The sequence below is a fragment of the Canis lupus genome, chromosome 11 (assembly GCF_011100685.1).
Source record: "Canis lupus familiaris isolate Mischka breed German Shepherd chromosome 11, alternate assembly UU_Cfam_GSD_1.0, whole genome shotgun sequence".
NCBI classification, from domain to species: domain Eukaryota; kingdom Metazoa; phylum Chordata; class Mammalia; order Carnivora; family Canidae; genus Canis; species Canis lupus.
Window position 1 is genome coordinate 22771529 of NC_049232.1, and position 25692 is coordinate 22797220.

The window sequence follows — 25692 nt, forward strand, 5'->3', positions numbered from 1 at the left end:
GTTGGGTGTAGAGATTACTTTAAAATATTTAGGGACATCTGGCTGGCTCAGTCAGTAGAGCACGGGCTCTTATGATTTTAAGTCCGACATTGGCTATAGAGATTGTGCTAAAACAAAACAAAACAAAAAGCCTTTAAAAAATCTCCAAAAAATAGCTATAAACATTATTTCACATCATTTCTGTGGCACGGTTTCTTACTCTGTACATATTTCCTCAATATCATTAATCCCCATGGTATCAAATGTTGTACATATGCCAGTGATTGCCAACGTTATATCGTAAGTAGAAACCCATATCTTTGGCTGCAGATAAATCTCTTTCTCTTGTACATCTGTACTTGGATTTCTTGGTGGCACCTGAAAGTATCTTTAAAATCATTCTTCAGGGCAGCCCAGGTGGCTCAGCGGTTTAGCGCCACCTTCGGCCCAGAGCCTTATTCTGGAGACCTGCGATCAAGTCCCATGTCGGGCTCTCTGCATGGAGCCTGCTTCTCCCTCTGCCTGTGTCTCTGCCCCCCTCTCTCTCTGTGTGTCTCTCATAAATAAATAAAATCTTAAAAAAAAATAATTCTTCAGTCTTTCTTCCCTTTTCTCTTCTCAGCCTTCCCCAATTCTTTTCTTTTCCTTTCCTTCTATCCAGTGAATGGTACTGCCATCCACTGAGTTGTTCAGGTTAGAATCTGGGGAGTTATCCCTGATTGCTTCCTCTGTTCACTTCCACATGAATTCACATAATCACTTCCACATCAAATCCCATCAGTTGTATTTCTTCAGTCAGTTTTATGAAACTTATATTAGATGTTAAGTATTTCTTTGCAACCCCATTTTATTTTTTATAAAATGTATATGCAAACAGAAAACCTAGGCATAAACTTCATAGGTTTATAGCTGTTGTACAAGGTAAAACTAAAACATTAAAAAACATCTGCAAAAGCAGTACAGTTCAAAGTTAAAACATTACTCCAATGGATTATGTTTGGCTGAAGCCAAAATTGATCGGATTGTTTTAATTTTGAATGTTGGAACATCATTTGGGTGATTATCATGGTCACTGTTCTTCTTTTTTTTTTAAAATTTTTTTATTTATTTATGATAGTCATACAGAGAGAGAGAGAGAGAGAGAGAGAGAGAGGCAGAGACACAGGCAGAGGGAGAAGCAGGCTCCATGCACCGGGAGCCCGATGTGGGACTCGATCCCGGGTCTCCAGGATTGCGCCCTGGGCCAAAGGCAGGCGCTAAACCGCTGCGCCACCCAGGGATCCCCTTCTTTTTTTTTTTTTTTTAAAGACAAGGGCCACCTAGGTGGATCAGTGGGTTGAGCGTCTGACTCTTGATCCTAGCTCAGATCTTGATCTCAGGGTCGTGAGTTGGAGCCCCACATTGGGCTCCACACTGGGCATGGAGCCTACTTAAAAAAAAAATGAGGGGCACCTAGGTGACTGTCAGTAAAGCCTCTGACTTTGGTTCAGGTTATAATCTTGGGGTCCTGGATTGAGCCCCACATCAGGCTTCGCACTTAATGAGGAGTCTTCTTTTCCCTCTCCCTCTACTCCCCCAGTTCATTCTCTCTTTCTCTCTCTCTCTTATAAATAAAATCTTAAAAAATGAAGAAAAGGGGGCACCTGGGTGGTTAAGTGGTTGAGCTCAGGTTGGCTCAGGTCGTGATCCCAGCAGCCTGGGATCAAGTCCAGCATCAGGTTCCCCTCATGGAGCCTGCTTCTCCCTCTGCCTATGTCTCTACCTCTCTCTCTGTATCTCTCATGAATGAATAAATAAAATCTTTTACAAAATGAAAAAAAAAGGTGAGACTTGTTTTCAGTTGTTGGGGAAGAACTTTTTCTACATTGTTAGATTGGGTGTTTGGGGGCCTGTGAATTAAACTGGCAAGAGACAGATTATCAAGAAAGAAGACATCTTTTTCTTATGTAGTATGAGAGTTTACAAAAATGACTCAAGGAGGCAGATAGAATTTGTGACTTAGGTACAATCTTAATAGGGGAAGGGGAAGAAGAGAAGGGCATGTAAGAGGAAACAAACTGATTTTTATGAAAAATAAATAGGGTCTTAGTAGAATAAATGGGAGATTTGATAGTTTTGTGACAGTGTATGTTTAGGTGTGGTGTGGAAACTTCTCAGATGATAAGAGTCAGTTATCTTTGGTTGTTCCTGGGTTAGAGATTTATGATAATTGAATTTTTGGCATTCTTTTGGGACGCTCTATTTTGGATGGATAAAAGATTTCAGGAACTCATGCCCTATGGTCAGAATAACTCACATGCCACAGAGGTGTGTTCTGGACTGATTCATAATCTCTAATCTGTAATTTTCATGGGCTCCTTAATTTATTAATGACTTAAGTAAGGTTTAAGCCCAGCAATCTTTTTTTCTTTCTCTCTCTCTTTTTTTTAAGATTTTATTTATTTATTCATGAGAGACACAGAATGAGAGAGAGAGGCAGAGACACAGGCAGAGGGAGAAGCAGGCTTCATGCAGGGAGCCTGACGTGGGACTCCATCCCAGGGCTCCAGGATCCAGCCCTGGGCTGAAGGCAGCGCTAAACCGCTGAGCCACCCGGGCTGCCCTCTTTTTTTTTTTTTTAAAGTCACATGCTCTACTGACAGAGCTAGTCAGGCACCTATTTATTTTGTGCACTTAAAAAAATGATTTTATTTATTTGAAAGACAGAGAGCATATGGCGGGGAGGGGCAAAGTAGACAGAATCTTGATAAGTCGGCTCTGCGCTAAGCAAGGATCCTGATATGGGGCTCAGTCCCAGGACCCTAGATCACGAACTGAACCAAAACCAAGACTTGGACTCTTAACCATCCATGTGCCCCTATTTTGTGCATTTTGATGATCCCTAGTTTTCATTTGGCAGCACGTGGCTCAAAGGCCTTTTTTGCATTAGCCTATGATAAAACAATAAATAAAAATACAAATCTTTTTTTTTTTTTTTTTTTAGAGTTTATTTATTTATTCATGAGAGACAGAGAGAGAGAGCAGAGACACAGGCAGAGGGAGAAGCAGGCTCCACGCAGGGAGCCCGATGCGGGACTCGATCCCGGGTCTCCAGGATCACACCCTGGGCTGAAGGCGGCCCTAAGCCACTGAGCACCCCCCCCCCCCCCCCCCCCCGCTGCCCTAAAAATACAAATCTTATGATAAAACCAGGCTGTGAGATGTCTTTTTTTTTAATCATTCATGAATGAATGAATGAATGAGAGACACACACAGAGAGAGAGAGAGAGAGAGAGAGAGAGGCAGAGACACAGGCAGAGGGAGAAGCAGTCTCGATGCAGGGAGCCTGACGTGGGACTCAATCCCAGGTCTCCAGGATCACACCCTGGGCTGAAGGTGGCGCTAAATGGCTGCCTCACCCAGGCTGCCCGAGATGTCTGTTTTTATCCACATGTCCCACAATATGCTTATGAATTAGTTTTTGGCAAATGTTTTTATTGATTTAAAGATCTCTGGATTCCCACTGCTGCTATTTAAGTCAATGGTTTCTTGCCTGGACTACAGCAATAGATTCCTTTCAGTCTCTAATCTCTCCTCTAATCCCCGAGAAGTTCTCTTTTGTGCAAATTTAAAATGTCCCAAGGTAGCCTTTCCAAAGTTCTTCTAGTGCCCTTAGGCTGAAATCTAGACTTTTTTTTTTTTTTTAAGATTTTGTTTATTTATGAGAGAGAAAAAAAGAAAGAGTGTGAGTGATCAGGGTTGGAGCAGAAGGAGAGGAACAAGGAGACTTGGCGCTGAGCATGGAGCCCAACTGGGGTCTCCATCCTACAACCCTAAGATAAAAAACTAAGCCCCAAATCAAGAGTTGGACGCTTAACTGACTGAGCCACGCAGGTGCCCCTGAAATACAGATTCATTAAGGGAATAGTTCTGAACTCATGTTTCACTTCAGACATTTGCTTCAGTCACTTGACTTTTGTTCTGTTATGCTGAACTTTTTTCACAACACCCTTTTTTGACCACAGGCTGTTGTACATCTTGCTCCTTTTTCTGGAAACATTCTTGATACTCCTTTTCCTGGAACTAAATCTGATTGTCTCTTAAGATCCTAGTTGAAACTTCCCTTTCTCAGGAAATTATCTCTGCTACCTTTCTGCCTTCAGTTTAACCTAAGTGCTGCTTCCTTGGTGCTCTCACAGTGTCCTGAGTTGCCACTTGTCACATCATACTTTATTGTCCATGCCTGGTTCTTTGTCCTCCAATCTGGACCACAAGCTACTTGAGGGCAGGGTTGGAGTGGACCTTTGTTTCTCTGATGGTATTGATAAATGTGTTTATTTCAATGATGACATAAATAGAATGTTCTTAACTATTTGGAATAAGGTGAATAATTTAGACTAATTATAGGATCAGTTTTTAACTAAATGAAAGATTAAAAAAATGTTTAGTTCAGATGAAATTATTTGGTTTATGAACAGATGTAAGTGAGTGCTGCAGTGTTAAGGGCACAAATATATGTTTTCTTCGATGAAGACAGCAAACATTTATTGAATACTAACTCTGTGAGAAGCATCACTGTGTTTCATATAAATCATATTCTTACGATGTATTAGTTTGTATTGCTGTTATAACAAATTGCCATAAATTTGGTGGCTTAAAACAACACAAAATTGTCATTTTAAAGTTGGGGAGGTCAGAAGCCGGAAATAGGTCGTTAGAGCTCCATTCCTTATCCGAAGCTCTAACAAAGAATGTTTTGCCTTTTATAGTTGCTGGAGGCTATCATTGTTTGTTTGTTTTTTAAGATTTATTTATTTATTCATGAGAGACACAGAAAGAGGCAGAGACATAGAGGGAGAAGTAGGCTCCCTATGGGGAGCTCAATGCGGGACTTGATCCTGGGACCCCAGGATCACGCCCTGGGCCAAAGGCAGGCCGGTGCTCAACCGCTGAGCCACCCAGGCGTCCCTCAGTATTTTTTTTTTTTTTTAAGATTTGTTTATTTATTCATGAGAGACAGAAAGAGAGAGAGGCAGAGACACAGGCAGAGGGAGAGGCAGGCTCCCTGCAAGGAGCCTGATGTGGGACTTGATCCGGATCCCAGGATCATGCCCTGAGCCCAAGGCAGGCGCCAAACCGCTGAGCCACCCAGGGATTCCTATATGTATTTATTTGGTCAATTCTCTTGTATATAACCATTCTCCCATTGCTGGTGTTGCTTCCTCATTCTATACCAGCTTGCCTCCAGTGTGGATGCTTACACCTCATCCCCCTCTCCATGTCTTGAGGACTGAATTTTTTAGGAAAGGGACTACTTTGCCTTTTAGCTTATTTATTTATTTAGAATTAATTAATTCTGAGAGGGGAATTAATTAATTAATTAATTGTGAAAGGGGGTAGGGGCAGAAGGAGACAGAAAATCTTAAGCAAGTCCACACTGAGTAGGGCTTGATCTCACAATCCTGAGATCATGACCTGAGCGGAAATCAAGAGTGGGCTGTTTGACTAAGCCACCCAGGTGCCCTAAGTTTATTTAAAAGTATTGCTTATAAGAATATCTAACATGGTGTCATATCATGAAATAAGTTTTTTACTTTTAACGGATTCCATCAGGTGATCACAATAACGTTTGAAACTAGTCTTTGGGCAGCCTGGGTGGCTCAGTGGTTTAGTGCCGCCTTCAGCCCAGGGCCTGATCCTGGAGACCTGGGATTGAGTCCCACATCGGGCTCCCTGCATAGAGTCGGCTTCTCCCTCTGCCTGTGTCTCTGTCTCTCTGTCTCTGTCTCTCTCTCTCTCTCTGTGTCTATGAATAAATAAATAAAATCTTAAAAAAAAAAAAAGAAACTAGTCTTTATTACAGTTGATTATCACATTTCTCCAAATAAAGTCCCTATCTTCGTGGACCATATGTTATAGTGAGATAGACTATAAATAAATAATGTGGTGTCACTTTAACACTAGAAAGAAAAATAAATCAGGGTCAGAGGTGAAAAGAATGAAAGATGCTATTTGAGATGTGTTCAGGTAGTGCTTCTTTGAGGAGATTATTCAAAATAAAGAGATTGAGTGAGATTATCCAGGGGAACAGCATTCTTGGCAGAGTAAAAAGTGAAGAACCCTATGGTGGGAGCATATTAAGCTTGTGGAAGGAACATTAAGAGGGTAGGTGTGGCTGGAGCTAAAAGGAAAAGGAGTAGGAAATTTTCAAATAGCTTATTTATTTATGAGGTATTTCACCATTAAGTGGAGTAATTGATGTCAGTTGACAGTGACTTTACCATATACATTTATTAAACTCAAAGATGAGGGTTTTTGTTATAGGTACATATTTAAAGATTAGGGACTGTGGTGCTTGGGTGGTTCACTGCATTAAGCATCCAACTCTTTTTTTTTTTTTAAGATTTTATTTATTTATTAATGAGATACAGAGAGAGAGAGAGAGAGAGAGAGAGGCAGAGACACAGGCAGAGGGAGAAGCAGGCTCCATGCAGGGAGCCTGATGTGGGACTTGATCCTAGGACTCCAGGATCACACCCTGGGCCAAGGGCAGGCACTAAACCACTAAGCCACCCAGGGATTCCCCAGCATTCAACTCTTGAATTCTTTTCTTTTCCCTTTTTTTTTTTTTAAGATTTTGTTTATTTATTTGAGAGATCAAGACAGAGCATGAGTAGGAGGAAGGAGGCAGAGGGAGAGGGAGAAGCAGGCTTTCTGCTGAGCAGGGAGCCTGAGGCAGGGCTTCATCTCTGAACCATGAGATCATGACCTGAGCTGAAGGCAGACGCTTAAGCCACTGAACCACCCATGTGCCTCCAACTTTTGAATTCTGCTCAGGTCATGATCTTAGGGTCATGAGATCAGGCCTTGAGTAGAGTTCCAAGCTCAGCACGGAATCTGCTTGTCTCCTGCTCCTCCTCATTCTTCCTCTCTCTTTCCCTCTCAGATAAATAAGTAAATAAAAATTTTTTAAACATTTTATTTATTTATTCATGAGAGACACAGAGAGAAAGGCAGAGACATAGGCAGAGAGAGAAGCAGGCTCCATGCAGGGAGCCCGATGTGGGACTCGATCTCGGGACTCCAGGATCATGCCTTGAGCTGGAGGCAGATGCTCAACCACTGAGACACCCAGGTGTCCCTAAGTAAATAAAATATTTAAAAAAGAGTTGCACACCCTACCACCTGAACCAGTCAGGCACCCCTGAGTGCTGTCTTTTAAAAAATGTTTATCTTGGAGCACCTGGCTGCCTTCCGCCCAGGGTGTGATCCTGGTTAAGCGTTTGCCTTTGGCTCAGGTCATGATCCTAGGGTCCTAGAATAGAGCTTCATGTGGGGCTCCCCGCTCAGCAGGGAGTCTGTTTCCTTTTCTTCCTCTGTCCCTCTTCCCTGCTCATGCTCATGCTCTTTCTCTCAAAGAGAGAAAGAAAATCTTAAAAAAAAAAAATCTTATTTCCTTTTATTGTCTAATTTTAGCCACAGAAATAACAGTATATTCCTGAGTAGAAGTGATAGTTTTAGGGATTTTTTAATAACACCTTTAAAATGTACAATTCAGTGATTTTTAAGTGTATTTACAGGGTGTTGCAACCATCACTACTATCAATTTTATCATATTTTTATAACCCCCCCCAAAGAAACTATTCCATTTGTACTCACCACTGCCTCCTTCCCCCATCCCCTGCAACCACAAATCTCTGTATCTGTGGATTTTGCTGTTCTGGATGTTTTATATCAATGAATCATACAGTGTATGCTCTTTTTTTTTTTTTTTAAAGATTTTATTTATTCACAAGAGACACAGAAAGAGAGGCAGAGGCAGGCAGAGGGAGAGGGAGAAACAAACTCCCTGTAGGGAGCCTAATGCGGGACTTGATCCCAGGATCACGTCCTGAGCTGAAGGCAGATGCTCAACCACTGAGCCACCCAGTGTCCCCAATGTGTGCTCTTTTGTGACCAGCATAATGTTTTCAGGGTTTATCTATGTTGTAAAATGTCATTAATATTTCACTCCTTTTAATGACCAAATAATTCCCATTGTATAGATATACCCCTTTTGTTTATCTGTTCATCAGTTGATGGACATTTAGGTTGTTTCCACTTTTTGGCAATTATGAATAATGATGGTATGAACATCTGTACACGAGTTTTTATGCAAGGTAAGAGTGGAAATGCTAGATTATATGAAAACTATGTTTAGGGCAGCCTGGCTGGCTCAGCAGTTTAGCATCTGCCTTCCGCCCAGGGTGTGATCCTGGAGACCCGGGATTGAGTCCCACATTGGCTCCCTGCATGGAGCCTGCTTCTCCCTCTGCCTGTGTCTCTGTCTCTCTCTCTCTCTGTGTCTCTCATGAGTTAATAAATAAAAATATATAAAAAAAGGAAAACTATGTTTAATACTTTGAGGAATAACCAAACTGTTTTCCACTGTAGTTGCACCATTCTACATATCTACTAGCAACGTGTGAGGGTTCCAGTTTCTCCACATTCTTGTTAACACTAAAATGTTTACGGTCTTTTTCATTTTGGTCATCCTATTTGGTGTGAGTGCTATATCACCTTGGTTTTGATTTGCATTTCTCTAATGACTAATAATGTTGGTGTTTTTGCATATGCTTATTGGCCATTTGTATATCTCTTTGGAAATATATTTGAATGAATCCTTTGTTCATTTTAAAATTGGATTATTTGTCTTTTTCTTGTTGAATTGTAAGAGTACCATGTGTTTTACTGTATTTCTTAAAGTATTTTTATTGCTTTGTTTGCAAGACTAATTTTTCTCCATCTTATTGGAAGGTCCTGTCCAAAATGCACTGATGTCTTCACAAGTGTCAGTGAACCAAGGATATAATTCCCAGCTTCCAGGATCCTACCCTCATCTAATACCAGCAAAGACTTTGAATCCAGTCTCTGGACAGTCTAACTATGGTGGTTCTCAGACTGTTTCTCCATTAAGTAATTATCAGGGACCTGGGCAGACTCTTTATAGACCACCTGTGGCTTCTAATCCAGTGACATCTTCACTTCCCAGTGTTCCTGTTCCCCGAATGCCACTACCTACTTCTCAGAACCCAGCTGCTACACCAATGCCTTCTGGTAGCTTTCTTCCTGGAGCCAACATACAGCCACCTTTGAATTGGCAGTATAACTATCCATCCACAGGATCACAGATAAACCATTGTCCTCGTTCATCATCCCAACCAACTATATCTGGGAATACAAATTTGACAAGTCATCAGTATGTTTCTTCTGGAGATCCTTCACTTCAGAACAACCTCACAAAATCAGGTAGAGTTCTTTTTTTTTTTTTCTTCGTAGAGTTCTCAAAAGGAGTACTTACTATGTAGGGATGGGAAAATTTTGCTTGTTTAGGTGTTATAATATTTTAAGCTTTAAAATGTATGGAGGACTATTGATTTTTTTAAAAAAATAGTTTGCTTTTTTCCTTTGAAGGTATCCTCTATTTTTTAAAAAATTTTATTTATTCATTCATTCATTCATTCATTCATGAGAGACACAGAGAGAGAGAGGCAGAGACACAGGCAGAGGGAGGGAGGGCTCCTTCATGCAAGGAGCCCAATGTGGGACTTGATCCTGGGAATCCAGGATCAGGCTCTGAGCCACAGGCAGACGTTCAACTGCTGAGCCACCCAAGCATCCCTCCTCTGTATTTTTTTAAGTCACCCATGATATTTCAGGGAATCAGGTGTGTATGCAGAACCACTTCCTTAGGACTTGCATTACTTTTATTAACTGGGTTCCATTTTTTTTTTTAAGATATTTTATTTATTTATTCATGAGAGAGAGTCAGAGACACAGGTAGAGGGAGAAGCAGGCACCCTGTAGGGAGCCCGATGTGGGACTCAATCCCCAGACCCAGGATCACACCCTTAGCCGAAGGCAGATGCTCAGCCGCCACCCAGGTGTCCCTAACTGGTTCCATCTTAAGAAGCTCAATCCCTGTGGTCTCTTTTTGGTCTGGATCTGAGGTTTAGGTTATCTTTTTGTTATGGCTTAGACAGTTTTGGTCCCCAGAAACTGTAGGATCCTAGAGGGGCAGGTCAGAACAGACAGTAACTTCTGTAGTGAGGAGTGGTATTAGCAGAAGTGCAGTCAGAAAGCAGTGGGCAGAGAGTTATGTTTATCTTTTCTTGTAAGAGTTTTATAGTTTTAGATTTCATATTTAGGTCTTTGATCAATTTGGAGTTTTGTGTATGGTGTTCATTCTTGTGCATATAGGTATACATTTGTCCCAGGATTATTTGATGGAAAGACTGTTCTTTCTTCCATTGAATGGTATTGGCACCCTTATTGAAAATCAACTGATCACAAATGTACAGGTTTATTTCTGTACTCTGAATTCTTTTCTAATGATCTATATCTATCTTTATACTAGTACTAAACAACTTGATTACTGTAGGTGTTTTGTTTTTGTTTTTGTTTTGATTACTGTAGGTTTTATAGTAAGCTTTGAATTTGGGAAGTATGACTCCTGCAACTTTTTCTTTTTTCTTTTTTTTTAAGATTTTATTTATTTGAGAGAGAGAGAGCACAAGCAGAGAGGGTGGAGAGGGAGAGGGAGAAGCAGACTCCCCACTGAGCAAGTTCAACTTTGGGCTCCATCTCAGGACCCCACAATCATGACCTAAGCCAAAGTCAGACACTTAACAGACTGAGCCACCCAGGTATCCTCCCAACTTCGTTTTGGCTGTTCTGGGTCCATTGGCATTTCCATAAGAATTTTCGGATTAGCTTGTCAATTTTTGCAAAGAAGGCACCTGTGATTTTGATTGGGATTGTGTGGATTTTATACATCAGCTTGTACATCAGTGTTTGTTTGTATCTAGTTCACAAGTTCACTTAATCATTTCACTGTTCCTATTTAGCTTTAAAATTAGTGTCTTGTACACTTAACAAAGTTAATAGTGTTACTTTGAAAAGCTTTTAAAATTCTGTATTGAGATCTGCAGATTGATTCTGTTCAGCCAACATTGTCAAGGAACTAGTAAAAACTTCCAGATGAAATAATAATGTCAATGGCTACCTTTTATATGTATTTCTGTATACTACATACATTTTAACTGCTGAAATTATTTTTCTTAGCCTCTGATCAGTCATTGGTTCTGGTGAATTCATTTTGCATTATGGCCTATAAAGGTTAAAGCTGCTTCTAGAAATTGGTTTCTTTGTAGAAGTCTTCTGCAGTAGTCAAACTGAAATCCTTTGGATTACTTTTATTCTTAGTCATTTGGCACCATGAGCATCAGTGAGTTGAAATTAATGAATTTTCATGTCATTGTTGATAACTATAGGTAACATTTAATGAATATTTTTATTTTCCAGCACTTTACCAAACTTTTATATGTGATATCTTACTTATCTTCGCAACAGTCTCTTTTACAGATAAATGTAAGGCTTGAATACTTTGCCCAGAGCCACAAGAAAATGGGTAAAGCTACTATTTAAAAATTATTTAGTGGTAGACGTATTTTCTCATTAAAAAGCACATTATCAATAATCTGAAATTTCGGGGGGTTTCACAAGTCATTAGGTAGAAGGCAACACCACAGATGTGGTGAAAGAGACATAAGCCGGTGACAAAATTTAAGAAGTTTCCTATATAAGAGGAAAGAAAGATACATGCACTAAGAAAATGAACCTTAAATAAATGTATGACTACTCTTTTTTTCTTAGATACCTCTAAAAAATTGCTCATTTTTTACTTTCATTTTTTTAAAAACACATCATTCATAGTAGGTGCCTGATTATCTGTTCTCAAAACTGTAGGTTATCCTAAGTTTTGAGTCCACATATCAAATTTCTCTATTTTTCTTTCTTCTTTTTTTTTTTTTTTTTGTTTTTTTAAGACTTTATTTTTATTTCAGATAGAGAGCACGCACGCTAGCATTTGCAGGCATCAACAGGGCAGGAGCAGAGCAGGAAGCAGAATCCCCATTGAGCAGGAGAGCCCGAAGCAGGGCTCCATCCCAGGACCCTGGGATCACGACCTAAGCTGAGTGAGGCAGGTGCTTAACTGACTGAGCTACCCGGGTGACCCACCTGACTTTTTTTTTTTTCTAATAACCCATCTTTTAACATTTTTTACATTAGCTTTAGAGATATCAGAGGGCAGGTTCTAAAACTCTAGCTATTAATTACAAATAAGAATTATTCAACTTGAGGGACACCTGGGTGGCTCAGTTGGTTAAGCGTCCAACTCTTGGACTCAGCTCAGGCTTGATCTCAGGGTCATGAGTTCAAGCCCTTGCGTTGGACTTCATGCTGAGTATGTAGCCTACTTGAAAAGGAAAAAAATTATTCAGCTAGAAAAAGAAATGTGTACTTTATGAAATGTAGCATGTTGTAGTTTCAAATTTTTTTCCCAAACCTCTGAAAAATCTCTCTACGCTCACTTGTATTTGGTTGAACATTAGGTTGTTACACCTTTGTGGTCAGATGTATCATACATTCTTGCTCCTGCTGAGTTGGTAGTGTACCTTGTCCTTTTGTTCCTTTGACTTGTCTGTATTGCCCTGGATATGTATCAGTGCTTCCTTGATAAGGGAGTTATATGGGCAGTAATCTTTGTCTTCAGTTGTCAACAGGGCACCAGTTCATCTTATTGGGAGCTATAAGGTTCAGTAATACTATCATTTTTTCAGTTTGACCGTGGAGAATTGAATAGTATTGAAGAAACATTGAAAATTTTCATATCTGGGTATCTTTATTCCCTTATTTTAAAAAAACTACAAGGTTTTACAAATACGGGTAGAATAGAAGTAAATTTTACTTATTAATAATCTATTTCACTTACAAATTCAGAGGATTAAAAAAAGTCCTGGAATGAAAAATTAATCACATTCTTAACACTAGTATTTTATCTGTTTTGTCTACTTTGTTCCTCTTCTTTGGCAAATGAGAAGGTGGGAACACTGTTGACTTGAATGAGCAGGTGGTGTGGGTTTTAGAACTTTTGATATCATAGAGATATATAAAAACTGTCGAAACTGATGATGTTTTTACACTCATCAGAACTTACTGTCCTATAGAAAACTGGTAAAATCAAGGCAGCGAGATCTAATAGATATAAAGGACAGATATCATGTCATTCTTAGTTTAGTTTGATGAGTACTGTTAAACCTCTTGAATACCAGTGTTTTATAAAGTATATACTTTAAATCATTTCCTGATTTTTTTTAATTTTCATTTATTTATGATAGTCACACAGAGAGAGAGAGAGAGAGGCAGAGACATAGGCAGAGGGAGAAGCAGGCTCCATGCACCTGGGAGCCCAATGTGGGATTCGATCCTGGGTCTCCAGGATTGCGCCCTGGGCCAAAGGCAGGCGCTAAACCGCTGCGCCACCCAGGGATCCCCATTTCCTGATTTTTAGAAAAGTTTTCTGCTTTATTTTTTTTAAATTTTTTAAAAGATTTTATTTATTCATGAGAGACACGGGGGGGTGGGGTGGGCAGAGACACAGGCAGAGGGAGAAACAGGCTCATGCAGGGAGCCCGACTTGGGACTCGATCCCAGGTCCCCAGGATCAGGCCCTGGGCTGAAGGCGGCGCTAAACCACTGAGCCACCCGGGCTGCCCTCATTTCCTGATTTTTAAGCCCAGGGAGTGTTCTTTACTTTCTTTCTTTTTGAGTGAGAGAGGGGGGTGCCCTTTTTTTTTTTTTTTTTTTAAGACAGGGAGCACTCCTGAGCAGAGGCAGAGAGAGGGACAGAGGAAGAGGGAGAGAGAGAACCTTAAGCAGGCTTCATGTTCAGTGCAGACTCCCACACAGGCCTCTATCCCACGACCCTGAGATTATGACCTGAGCCAAAATCAAGAAGAGTCCATCACTCAACTGGGGCATCTAGGAGCCCCTAGGGACTATTCTTAATACAGTCTTTGAACCATCATTAAGAGTAAACTACCTTTAATTATAACTAGGTAAACATGGAACAAGATACAAATTTATAATCCCATTTTAACAGGTTGTGCCTCAATTAAAATGAAGCAAAATGAAATAAAACTTGGAGAATTTAGAATAACCACAATAGTTTTTAGTTTTAGAAAGCTGTCAAGCTTTCTAGTTGATGTTGATGTTAATTGAATGGATACATTAACAGGCCATGGATAACATTTTATTTATGTTAATTTCTATTGGAATATTTGATATGGCCTTGTTGAACCTCTGTGACCAGTTAATAAAAAATTAATCAATAAACAGGACATTATATCTACCCTTTAAGTGATTTGATGCTGCTTTAATAATTGGCAAATAAGCATATAAAAGAGACTTGTAAATGTGTAAAGCATGCATATAAATGAAAAAGTCATAAACCTGGGCAGGTAACATATTCCTGGTATTTTGTTGGTGATTTTAATTAAAATATAAATTTGAAAGTTACTCATATTTGGTAAAAGGCTGTTTTGCCCTTTTTCTTAAGTTTTTAAGTGACTTGTGAAAAACTGTTTCTATAGGTTCTGCACCTCCCTTAGTGAATCCACCTCTGCCTACCACTTTCCAACCAGGAGCTCCTCTTGGGCCCCCTCCAACTGGAGGACCACTTCCAGTGAGGGCCCTCACTCCTCAAAAATCATCACAAAGAGCTGTAACCCAGCCCTCATTTAATTCAGCTGTCAACCAAGAAGGTAAGCAAGGCAAAACCAAGTTCTTAAGTTTTGACTTGTAGAAGGATGAATATTAATTATGTTCATTTACATAATACCTTTTCCAGAAAATATGGTTGTTTTGATTAAGGATGGCCTTCAGAAATTTAGAGTTTTAAAAAAGCCCCTTAGGATTCTACTACCCTGTGCTAGGCCTAGTATTTGGGAACTACTGCTATTAACTTTTTTTGTTGCTGGGCAGATTTTAACAATTTTAGCTGTAAAGTTAGGTGCCTTTTGGCGGATGAAGATGAGAGGAGAATTTCTGCTTCTCTAGGCATGGTATTAGAACTATCCTTTTAATATATTGGCTCTTTTCCATAGAAGCAGTATTTTGACTTATGACATTTATTATTGTAAATGTCAACAAATATTTATGAGCATAAATAAAAAGTAAAATATGCAAGTATTTTGAAGTTACATATAAACAGTAACATGTTTTTTTTCTTTCAGTAACATCTTTTAAAGCATTATCTTCAGATATAACTTAAAAAATACAAGTTTATTAGTTTAAACAATATATTTTGTCAAGTAAAAAATTTGATTTTAGCCTAACCATTGCAGCAAAATGTGGAAATACGAAAGCAGGAGTGGAAAAACTACTGTGCATATCCTACTACTGAATATAATAAATATTATTTTTATTTTTTCTTCTAGCATTTCCTTTTTTTTTTAAGTATTTTAAGTAGAGAAAAGACCAACTTGTAAATATTTTGAAAACAATGGTGTTAATGATGAGTAACAAAATGATAATGTCCCATTGTTTGCCACATTATAACTTTAAAAATTAAGCTACAATAAATATTTGCATTTTTAACCAACTAAAAATACACCCAATGGTTTTGTTTACTTTTATAAACTTTTTTTTTAAGATTTTATTTATTTATTCATGATAGACATAGAGAGAGAGAGAGAGGCAGAGACACAGGCAGAGGGAGAAGCAGGCTCTATGCCAGGAGCCTGACGCGGGACTCGATCCTGGGTCTTCAGGATTGGGCCCTGGGCCAAAGGCAGGCACTAAACTGCTGAGCCACCCAGGGATCCCTATAAACAGTTTTACTAAAGTTTTCTGTATCAACTCATGGTTAAAGTCATGGTGGTCTTGAGAACTGGAAAGAAGTTGGGTTTGGTTTTTTTTTAAGATTTTATTTTATTTATTCATGAGAAAGAGAGAGAGAGGCAGAGACACAGGCAGAGGGAGAAGCAGGCTTCATGCGGGGAGCCCCACATGGGACTCAATCCTTGGACTGAAGGTGGCGCTAAACCTCTGTGCCACCCAGGCTGCCCAAGAAGTTGGTTTTATTGAAACTATTAAACTTAATCTATTTGGTGTTAGAATGACTATTAAAAGTTGGCACCTTTGTACTTAGAAGCTAAAGGTTGATGCTGTTCACTAAGTTTAGTTTCTTCTATACCCAAGTTAGAGCTCATAAGTAATAGAGGTATCTAGAAATAGATAGATTCTTCATAATCAGATGTCCCTGGCATTTATCTTTAAGTCTTTAAAATGAGGGGAAAGAAAGTTAAGATTTTTATTTATTTTAGTGGCTGTTCCCCAGAAGAAAGCAATCATTGTGATTTATTTATATCACCTTCAAATTAATTCTAGATTCCACTGTGTTCCATATTTTGAAAAAAAAAAAGTATTTTTATCTTCATAATTTATTTTTTAAATAGTATTGATTTTGATAACTTTTTTTGTTGTGTACTGCTCTTTAAAGGTTTTTAAATTTTTTTTTATTTTTTATTTTTTTTATTTTTTTAAATTTTTTTTTAAATTTTTTTTTTTTTATTTATGATAGTCACACACAGAGAGAGAGAGAGAGAGGCAGAGACACAGGCAGAGGGAGAGGCAGGCTCCATGCACCGGGAGCCCGACGTGGGACTCGATTCCGGGTCTCCAGGATCGCGCCCTGGGCCAAAGGCAGGCGCTAAACCGCTGCGCCACCCAGGGATCCCTTAAATTTTTTTTTAAATTTTTATTTATTTATGATAGTCACAGAGAGAGAGAGAGAGGCACAGAGACACAGGCAGAGGGAGAAGCAGGCTTCATGCATCGGGAGCCCGATGTGGGATTCGATCCCGGGTCTACCAGGATCGCGCCCTGGGCCAAAGGCAGGCGCCAAACCGCTTCGCCACCCAGGGATCCCTTTTTATGATTCTTTAAAGGTTTTTTTTTTTTCTTTAAAGGTTTTTAATGCTGCTCTCAACTGCTGAAATCTTTCAGATAGTGTATAATTTTATAAACTGCACAAAGACCATCTGTTTTAGAAGTTCATAAAATTATTTAAAATGTATGATTTCTTTTCTTTTTTTAAATGTATGTTTTCTATATTTAAAAACTTGAATTGTTTGAATTTTTTATTTCAACATTTGACACTTTTCCTGGGCTGTGGGTTAAAGTACTTAGAATGTTATGTTCAATTTTAGACATTAGTTCAGAATTTTCAGAAATTGTTATAATTGTTCTAGTTTAAATATTATTAATAAACTTCCTTTTTAGGTATTGCATCAAATACCAATAATGGATCTATGGTGGTTCACAATAGTTACGATGAAATTGAAGGCGGTGGCTTCTTGGGTGAGATGCTATGAAAGCTGTTTTTTTTTATTTTTTTGGGGTTTTTTTTCTGTTTTCTTTGTTTTAGTATGTGTTCATTATAGGAAACAGTGAAGAAAAAATTCATAATCATGTCATACAACAATACCTTATGGTAGCATTTTTTATATCCATTTTTTTTTTTAGTTTTCTTTTTTTTCCTTTCAGAATTGGGATTATGGGCTTTATTATGATATGGCTCCAGAGTATTTTTATCAATTAAATCTATATAAATACATTTATTCTGTTTAACGAGTTGAACATTAATATGTTTTCACTGAAGTGTTTTGAATTAGAATTTTAGTCTGAATATAAAGTTTAGTAAATGATACAAAAGTAAATTAACTGTATCAAGCTTTTTTTTATATACCAAGTTCATTTTTGTATGTTTATGGCTATAGTCTACATTAACTGGATTATTAATCATTGCTATTACTTTGTTAGTATTGTTTATTTGTCTTATGTTGCAAATGTGATAAATGTAAGTATTAAATTACCTGAGGGATTTTAGAGTTAGGTGTTTATTTAAAGTATTCTGGAGTATAAAATAGAACTTAAAAGTTACCTTGTTTCTAGCAACACCACAGTATGCTAATAAGAATCCCACAATGAGCCGAAGTGTTGGATATTCATATCCCTCCTTACCACCTGGTTATCAGAACACTGCACCACCTAGTACAACTGGAATGCCACCCTCTTCCTTGAATTACTCAAGTGGGCCACAGGGCTTTACTCAGGTAAACTTTTTGGTTGTGATTTGTTTCTTTACCAATTTTCCATCTTTTGATTTAAACTATGTAGATGTAAGTTTTAGGAAGGTGTAATTAATACTTCTAACCAATTAGGATAGTGGTTATTTCATAAGACTTATGTTTTATTACATATCCCCAGAACCAAAAAGATTGACCAGGATATCTAGATTGGCTTTGTTATTTAGAGTGAAATCCAGTAACCAAGTCCTTAACATTATAAAGTCTAGTTACTTTGAAATTTTGTATTTTTAGACTCCCTTAGGTGCTAATCATTTAACTGCAAGCATGAGTGGATTAAGTCTACATCCAGAGGGGCTAAGAGTTATCAATCTTCTTCAAGAAAGAAACATGCTTCCATCAACACCTTTGCAGCCTCCTGTTCCAAATTTGCATGAAGATATCCAGAAACTCAATTGTAACCCAGAGTAAGGCTTCAAATAGCATTTCTTCTTAAGTATGATATTTTATCCTAGAAATTTTGGATTTTGGGGGCTTCATGTATTAGGAATAAACTGTACAAACTTTAATTTATGAAAATAACTTTTCATGTAGAAAAAAGAACTCTGTTAATTGCTTACTTGATATTTGAAATGTTCTAGCTCAAGAAATAAGGTTGTAATTTCTAAGCTGATAATTGCTATTATGAGCTTTAATGGGACTATGACATCTCATTATCATGGCGGTGAATACAATATTTTAAAGTCCAAAGTATGGGGATTTGGGATCCCTGGGTGGTGCACAGCGGTTTGGCGCCTGCCTTTGGCCCAGGGCGCGATCCTGGAGACCCGGGATCGAATCCCACATCGGGCTCCCGGTGCATGGAGCCTGCTTTTCCCTCTGCCTGTGTCTCTGCCTCTCTCTCTCTCTCTGTGTGTGACTATCATAAATAAATAAAAAATTAAAAAAACAAAAAAAAAACAAAGTATGGGGATTTGATTCTATATAATCCTTTATTGCTCTCATTTTAAATTATTTTTCATAACAAACATAATACTTTTTTTGTCTCTTAAAGTGGATCATTAGTTTAAATGTATGTGGTGAGGGCAGCCCCGGTGGCACAGCAGTTTAGCGCCGCCTGCAGCCCAGGGCATGATCCTGGAGACCCTGGATCGAGTTCCTCGTTGGGCTCTCTGCGTGGAGCCTGCTTCTCCCTCTGCCTGTGTCTCTGCCTCTCTCTCTCTGTGTCTCTATGAATGAATAAATAAAAATCTTTAAAAAAATTTTTTTTAAATGTATGTGGTGATAACTCTCTGATATACTTAATTTTGTTATTCTTAAACGGTCTTTTTAGAACCTTCAACAAAACTGATCTTTTTGGTAATAAACTTAAATTTGCACTTGCACATTGTCATCACCTTGTAATTCCAGCGTAATTTAGATTTATATAAAGAAAAGTATGTCATATGTTAGTCCAGATTGTCTTTTATGAATAAGCCAAGCCAAGAAGATATTTTATTTTGGTTCTATTATACAACTGGGTTGCAACTAATTATACTGCCTCTCTTTCTGAGTAGGACATAAATATTTAATTGGATAAAATTTGAGAGGGATAATTGAAATGTTTCTTTGTAATTTGATCCACTGTTAAAATGTGTACCTTTCACCACTTTCTTTGGTCCAGAAATAATCATAGCAACAACTGACACATGATTTTTAAAAAGAAAAAAATTTATTTTGATACATGATTTTTCCTTTGGTATAGGTTATTTCGATGCACGCTGACTAGCATTCCTCAGACTCAGGCCTTACTGAATAAAGCCAAACTTCCTTTGGGACTGCTGCTTCATCCTTTCAAAGACCTAGTGGTATGTTTCACTAATGAAAGTAAATGTCTAATGCAAAATTATTTTGATGGTGAGGAATTTTCTATAGTAGTGCAAGAATCACATATAGAATTTCTGAGCAATCTTTAGGAATTTGACCATTGACAAGTTCCTTTATTTCTAATTTGGCCATCACCTTTATTACCAAACACTTCAAAATTAGGCAAAATAAGCCTATTTTTGAAAAACTCAAGAGGTACTGAATAGAATAAAGGCAATGAAAAAAAATAAACCATGCTATTTTAAAAAGTTATAAATTGGGGTGTCTGGGTGGCTTAGATGGTTACGCGTCTGCCTTCAGCTCAGGTCATAATCCCAGAGTCCCGGGATGGAGCCCAGTATTGGGCTCCTTGCTTGGCAGGAAGCCTGCTTCTTTTCATCCCCACTTGTGCTTTTTGTCGCTATCTCTGTCTCTGTCTCTCTCTCAAATATAAATAAAATATCTCATGAATAAATAAAATATTTTAAAAAATAAAATAAAAATAAAATCTTTAAAAACATAAAATAAAATAAAATCTTTTAAAAAATAAAATAAAATACTTTACCCAGGGTGCCTAGGAAGCTCAGTGGTGGAGTGTCTGCCTTTGGCTCAGGTCGTGATCCCAGCAGCCTGGGATCAAGGCTGTTATGGGGCTCCCCGCAGGGCACCTGCTTCTCCCACTGGCTGTGTCTCTGCCTCTCTCTCTCTCTCATGAATAATGAATAAAATCTTAAAAAATAAATGTATAAATAACTAAAAATAAAATAAAATACTTTACCCAGGGGGTGCCTGGTGGCTCAGTTGGTTTAGCATTTGCCTTCAGCTCAGGTCATGATCGCAGAGTCCAAGGATCGAGCCCTGCCTTGGGCTCCCTGTCCCCACAGGGGTAGAGAGTATGGTCTGCTTCCCTATCTCTCTACACCTCCCCCTGCTCATGTGTGCTTTCTCTCATTTTCTCTCTCTTGTTCACTCTGTCTCTGAAATTAAATAAAATATTAAAAAAAAATACTGTACCCAGTCTCCCACTTCTGCCATTCTTGGATTAAGTATGTTTCTTTGGGAAGCCGTTCCCTCTGCTCACATGGGAAGAACAAAGAAGCCCTTCTACTTTTGTCATAGGCTCTGGGACCTTGACTTACTTTTGAGAGGATCATTACATAAGTGAAGTGGCTATCCCAAAACAAATTTATATTAAGATTTAAGAACTTTTGGGATCCCTGGGTGGTGCGGCAGTTTAGCGCCTGCCTTTGGCCCAGGGTGCGATCCTGGAGACCCGGGATCGAATCCCACGTCGGGCTCCCGGTGCATGGAGCCTGCTTCTCCCTCTGCCTATGTCTCTGCCTCTCTCTCTCTCTCTCTCTCTGTGACTATCATAAATAAATAAAAATTAAAAAAAAAAAAGATTTGAGAACTTTTAATGTGAAGGATAAACTTTAATTAATTAATTAATTTATTATTTTATTTGAGAGAGAGAGTGTGAACAAGAGAGAGAACACAAGCAGGGGCAGGGGCAGAGGAAGAAGCAGATTCCCCTACTGAGCAGGGAGCTTGTGAGGCCCCATCCTAGGATCCTGAGATCATGACCTGAGCCAGAGGCAGACACTTAACTAACTGAGCCACCCAGGTGCCCCAGGATAAACTTTAAATAGAAGTATAACAGCAGAGTTTAATTCAATATTTAAATATAATTTATCCTTACCTTACTTTGTGACAGTTCTTTTATTCAAACTTAGTAAGCCTCTTAATGTAACTTGAAGAAAATTTCTAATAATTTACTTGGTCATTTCATTGGTCTTAGAATATAAATATTTAAGGAGAAAATAAATGCTTTTTAAAAGGCAAGATTAAATGAGAATGTTCCTGGAGAAAAAGAGTAGTTTTAAAAATCAGTACATTTTAGCTACATAATTTTTTGTATGGGACAATTTGAACACCTCCTTTTACCCTTTGGTTTTTTTCTCCAAAATTACAGTATTTCAGAAGTTACTTGGGAGGTATGGTTTAATGTTTGGCCTTTAGACATGATGATCACTGCCTTTAAAAAATTAGTTTTGTTTTTTTAGCAATTGCCTGTGGTGACCTCCAGTACAATTGTGAGATGCCGCTCCTGTAGGACATATATCAACCCTTTTGTCAACTTTCTTGATCAAAGGAGATGGAAGTGTAACTTATGTTACCGAGTCAATGATGGTATGTTTTTTTTAAATATTTACAAATTTCACTTTGCGTTTTAGGGAAAGCAGATACCACAAATGTGAAGTTAAAATCCAAACAAACAATACTCTGTCTTACTTACCTGTAGTCCTTCCATTCAGATATAACTTCTGTTAACTTTTCTGTGTGTGTGTGTGTGTGTGTGTGTGTGTATACACACACACATTTATACTTTTTGAGCAAAGAATGTAGTAATATTTGATACCACTTTTTCACATTATTATATTGGGTATATAATAAATGGCATATTTCATGGTATTATTTAAGCCTATAATTTAAGAAATATTTTTATTTAGAAATTGTCCCATGCCTTTCCTCTAGAGTAAAAGAAAATAAGTCCACAGAATAGCTGCTTCATTCACTGCTGTATGAAGGGAGGTGGGCATTAGCTAGCTTCATTCACTGCTGTATGAAGGGAGGTGGGCAGTGCTAGAAGGTTAGTTGAATGTAGTTTTTTCAGTAATTGAAGGAGAAGACATCTCTTTCAGAGCTGTTTACAGTCTATGTTTAAGGAGTATCAACTAAACAATAACATTTTATCAGGATTAGAGAGGAAAAAGGGTATACTGATATTAATATTGAAAATTAGGTTTCTGGGGTACCTGGCTGGCTTAGTCAGTGGAGCATGTGACTCTTGTTCTTGCGGTAGTAAGTTCAAGCCCCATGTTGTACATAGAACTTTTTAAAAAAAAAATTAAAAAAAGAAAACTGGGTCTCTGTTTGGAAGGAAATTTCATTAAGCATTGGGAAATGGGAAATTTAAGAGATTTTTAAAAAACATTCTTAAGTTTTTTAGGAGTAAAGTAAGCGAAGAGTAAGAACATTATTTTTACTCTCTAATAATTTAGAAAATGTATGTATGATGTTTGGTATGCCTTTAAAATCTTATGTATATGTGCTTCAGTATGTGAAATAAAATTATAATGTTATAAAATTATAATAAAGATAGAAGTTACTTTAGTATGCAGCCCAGAACATTTCATGAACTATGGATTACCCTTCAACATATACAGGAATTTGAATTTCTAAACAGTTAGTGGGAAGACAAATGTAATGATAATTTAGAAAATATTCTTTGAGCACTAGTGTATTGTATTATAAGTGGTAGGCAACTGATGTTCCATAAAGACCTCATTAATTAATGGAATTCACAGAACTGTTAGGCTTTAGCTTTAGCTTATAAAGTATTTTCACCATCGCTTTGTGTAGGGGCAGCCAGAGTCTATACATTTCATGTCAAGTGTACCATTACGAAATTTAAGACAAAATTTAGTCTCATGTTTAAGATAATAATTGGTATTTAATGAGTTTTTATCCTTTCAAGCTGTTTCAGGAAAGCAGTATTAGCAAGAATTAAGATAGCATATTAGAAGATAGAAAAAGAAAAATCACTGTGATTGTGGCTATAAAAGCAGAACTCAAAAACAAAGTATATTTATCCCTTAATATTTAGTCTGTATTGACTTATCTATAAATGCTCAAATTAAGAAAACAGCTAAGTGCAAGATAATATAATACTTAATCCTTTCAGTTTTATCATTGTATATTGTTAACTTACAGTTCCTGAGGAATTCATGTACAACCCTTTGACCAGAGTTTATGGAGAACCTCATAGAAGGCCTGAAGTTCAGAATGCTACAATTGAGTTTATGGCTCCTTCAGAATACATGGTAAGCTTTTATTTTTTTATATAACATATTTATTTAACACTGAGATTTATTTATTTATTTATTTATTTATTTATTTTAACACTGAACCTTAAATAAAACATTGTAGCATTCTTTAACAAAATTTTATGTTGAGGGATCCCTGGGTGGCGCAGTGGTTTAGCGCCTGCCTTTGGCCCAGGGCGTGATCTTGGAGACCCAGGATCGAGTCCCACGTCGGGCTCCCGGTGCATGGAGCCTGCTTCTCCCTCTGCCTATGTCTCCGCCTCTCTCTCTCTCTCTCTCTCTCTCTCTGTGTGACTATCATAAATAAATTAAAAAAAAATAAAAAAAAAATTTTATGTTGAGTATCTGAGGTCTTGCATTTAAAAAAAAATAATTATGCCTAATGTTTAACTGGCACTTTACATTTTACAAAGCAAGTTGGGAGATCTTGGGTAAAAATCTATGCCTTTTGGTTTGGTTACTCTTTCACCATACCATAGTTGCCTCTTAATAGAGGGAATGTGAAGATAAGACATAACCTCAACTTTATATATTTTATTTTATCTTATGTTTTTATGGAATAATATCTGTCTGGGCAATGGGAAATAGAAATTATGAAGGTTCATTTTCTTTTCACCACAGAAAGTTCAATGTAGAAGACACTGTAGTCACAGTTTTGTGATATTTCAACGGTTGGTAATAGTTTTTCCTAGTGCAGCTGTCTCTTTGTTGAATTAAAGCCAGAAAATCAGAAGCATCTGTTCTTTTGTATTGGCCTCCTGAGGTGTCTTGTCTCCCAAGTTTTGCAGAACTGACTTCCTTTAAATTTGTAAACTTGCCTATTTCAAGATATTTTGCTCCTTCTTCATTTATCTCTTAGGTGACAGATGCTCTGAATTTGTCAAGTGGTCTGTGCAAAAAAAAATTAGAAAGTACACTCCATGCCCAGTTCTCATTGTGGTTATTTGATGCTTTTTATTGAATTGGAGAACAATTCTTTGAGTTTAGAATTTTAAAATATAGTTGTAGCTGAGTGAAGTAAGTCAGTCAGAGAAGGACAAACATTATATGTTCTCATTCATTTGGGGAATATAAATAATAGTGAAAGGGAATATAAGGGAAGGGAGAAGAAATGTGTGGGAAATATCAGAAAGGGAGACAGAACGTAAAGACTGCTAACTCTGGGAAACGAACTAGGGGTGGTAGAAGGGGAGGAGGGCGGGGGGTGGGAGTGAATGGGTGACGGGCACTGGGGGTTATTCTGTATGTTGGTAAATTGAACACCAATAAAAATAAATTAAAAAAATATATAGTTGTACATTTTTATGGATCTTGTATAAAATGTGTTAGTTAAGGAACCAGCTCAGGCTAACTTGATTTGTCACTTTTACAGTTGCAATTTCCTTAAATTGTGAAATATAGTGTACATATGGAAAAGTCTATAAATCATAAATGTGTAGGTTACTAAATGATTATAAACACCTGTGTTAGCACCATGCAGGACAGAAATTGATCATTGCTAATATTCCCAGAAGCTCTCTGATTACATTTTCTCTCCTTGTCCTAGAGAAAAACTCTTCTGACTTAAGGCAGTCACATCTTCACTTTTCTTTTTCTAACTTTGCATCTGAGAACAATGTAAGATAGTTTTGCCTGTAAAAAACTCCTGTTATTTTCTGTTTTATTTTCTGAATCCATTATTGTTTATTATTGTCTCCATTTAATCTATAAATAATGTTTATTGTTTTGCTGTAGGTGGATTGGAGAAATGGTAAATTTAGATTTAATCCGGATAATGTATTTAACGAGATCTTTTTTTTCTTCAGTTAAGACCACCTCAACCTCCAGTGTACCTCTTTGTATTTGATGTATCTCATAATGCAGTTGAAACAGGATACTTGAATTCAGTTTGCCAGAGTTTGTTAGACAATCTGGATTTGTAAGTATCTTAATTCAGTTTAAATTTGAAACTAACAGTGTTTGCAAAATGAATAAATAGTTTCAAAATACAAAAACAGCTGTATATTGTGTTATAAAAGTCCATTTAAATT

At 37.6% G+C, this 25692-nt stretch overlaps 1 protein-coding gene across 1 annotated transcript in view; it reads left to right on the top strand.

Moving 5' to 3' along the window:
• The window catches only part of SEC24A (SEC24 homolog A, COPII coat complex component), a 63394-nt gene that overhangs the window by 8005 nt on the left and 29697 nt on the right, over nucleotides 1–25692 (top strand). The window contains exons 2-10 of the mRNA XM_038552195.1: nucleotides 8755–9246; nucleotides 14433–14603; nucleotides 17125–17202; nucleotides 17797–17957; nucleotides 18225–18397; nucleotides 19675–19777; nucleotides 21839–21965; nucleotides 23550–23659; nucleotides 25468–25580. Coding sequence (XP_038408123.1) covers nucleotides 8755–9246; nucleotides 14433–14603; nucleotides 17125–17202; nucleotides 17797–17957; nucleotides 18225–18397; nucleotides 19675–19777; nucleotides 21839–21965; nucleotides 23550–23659; nucleotides 25468–25580 — 1528 coding nt within the window. The remainder of the gene's footprint in view (nucleotides 1–8754; nucleotides 9247–14432; nucleotides 14604–17124; nucleotides 17203–17796; nucleotides 17958–18224; nucleotides 18398–19674; nucleotides 19778–21838; nucleotides 21966–23549; nucleotides 23660–25467; nucleotides 25581–25692) is intronic.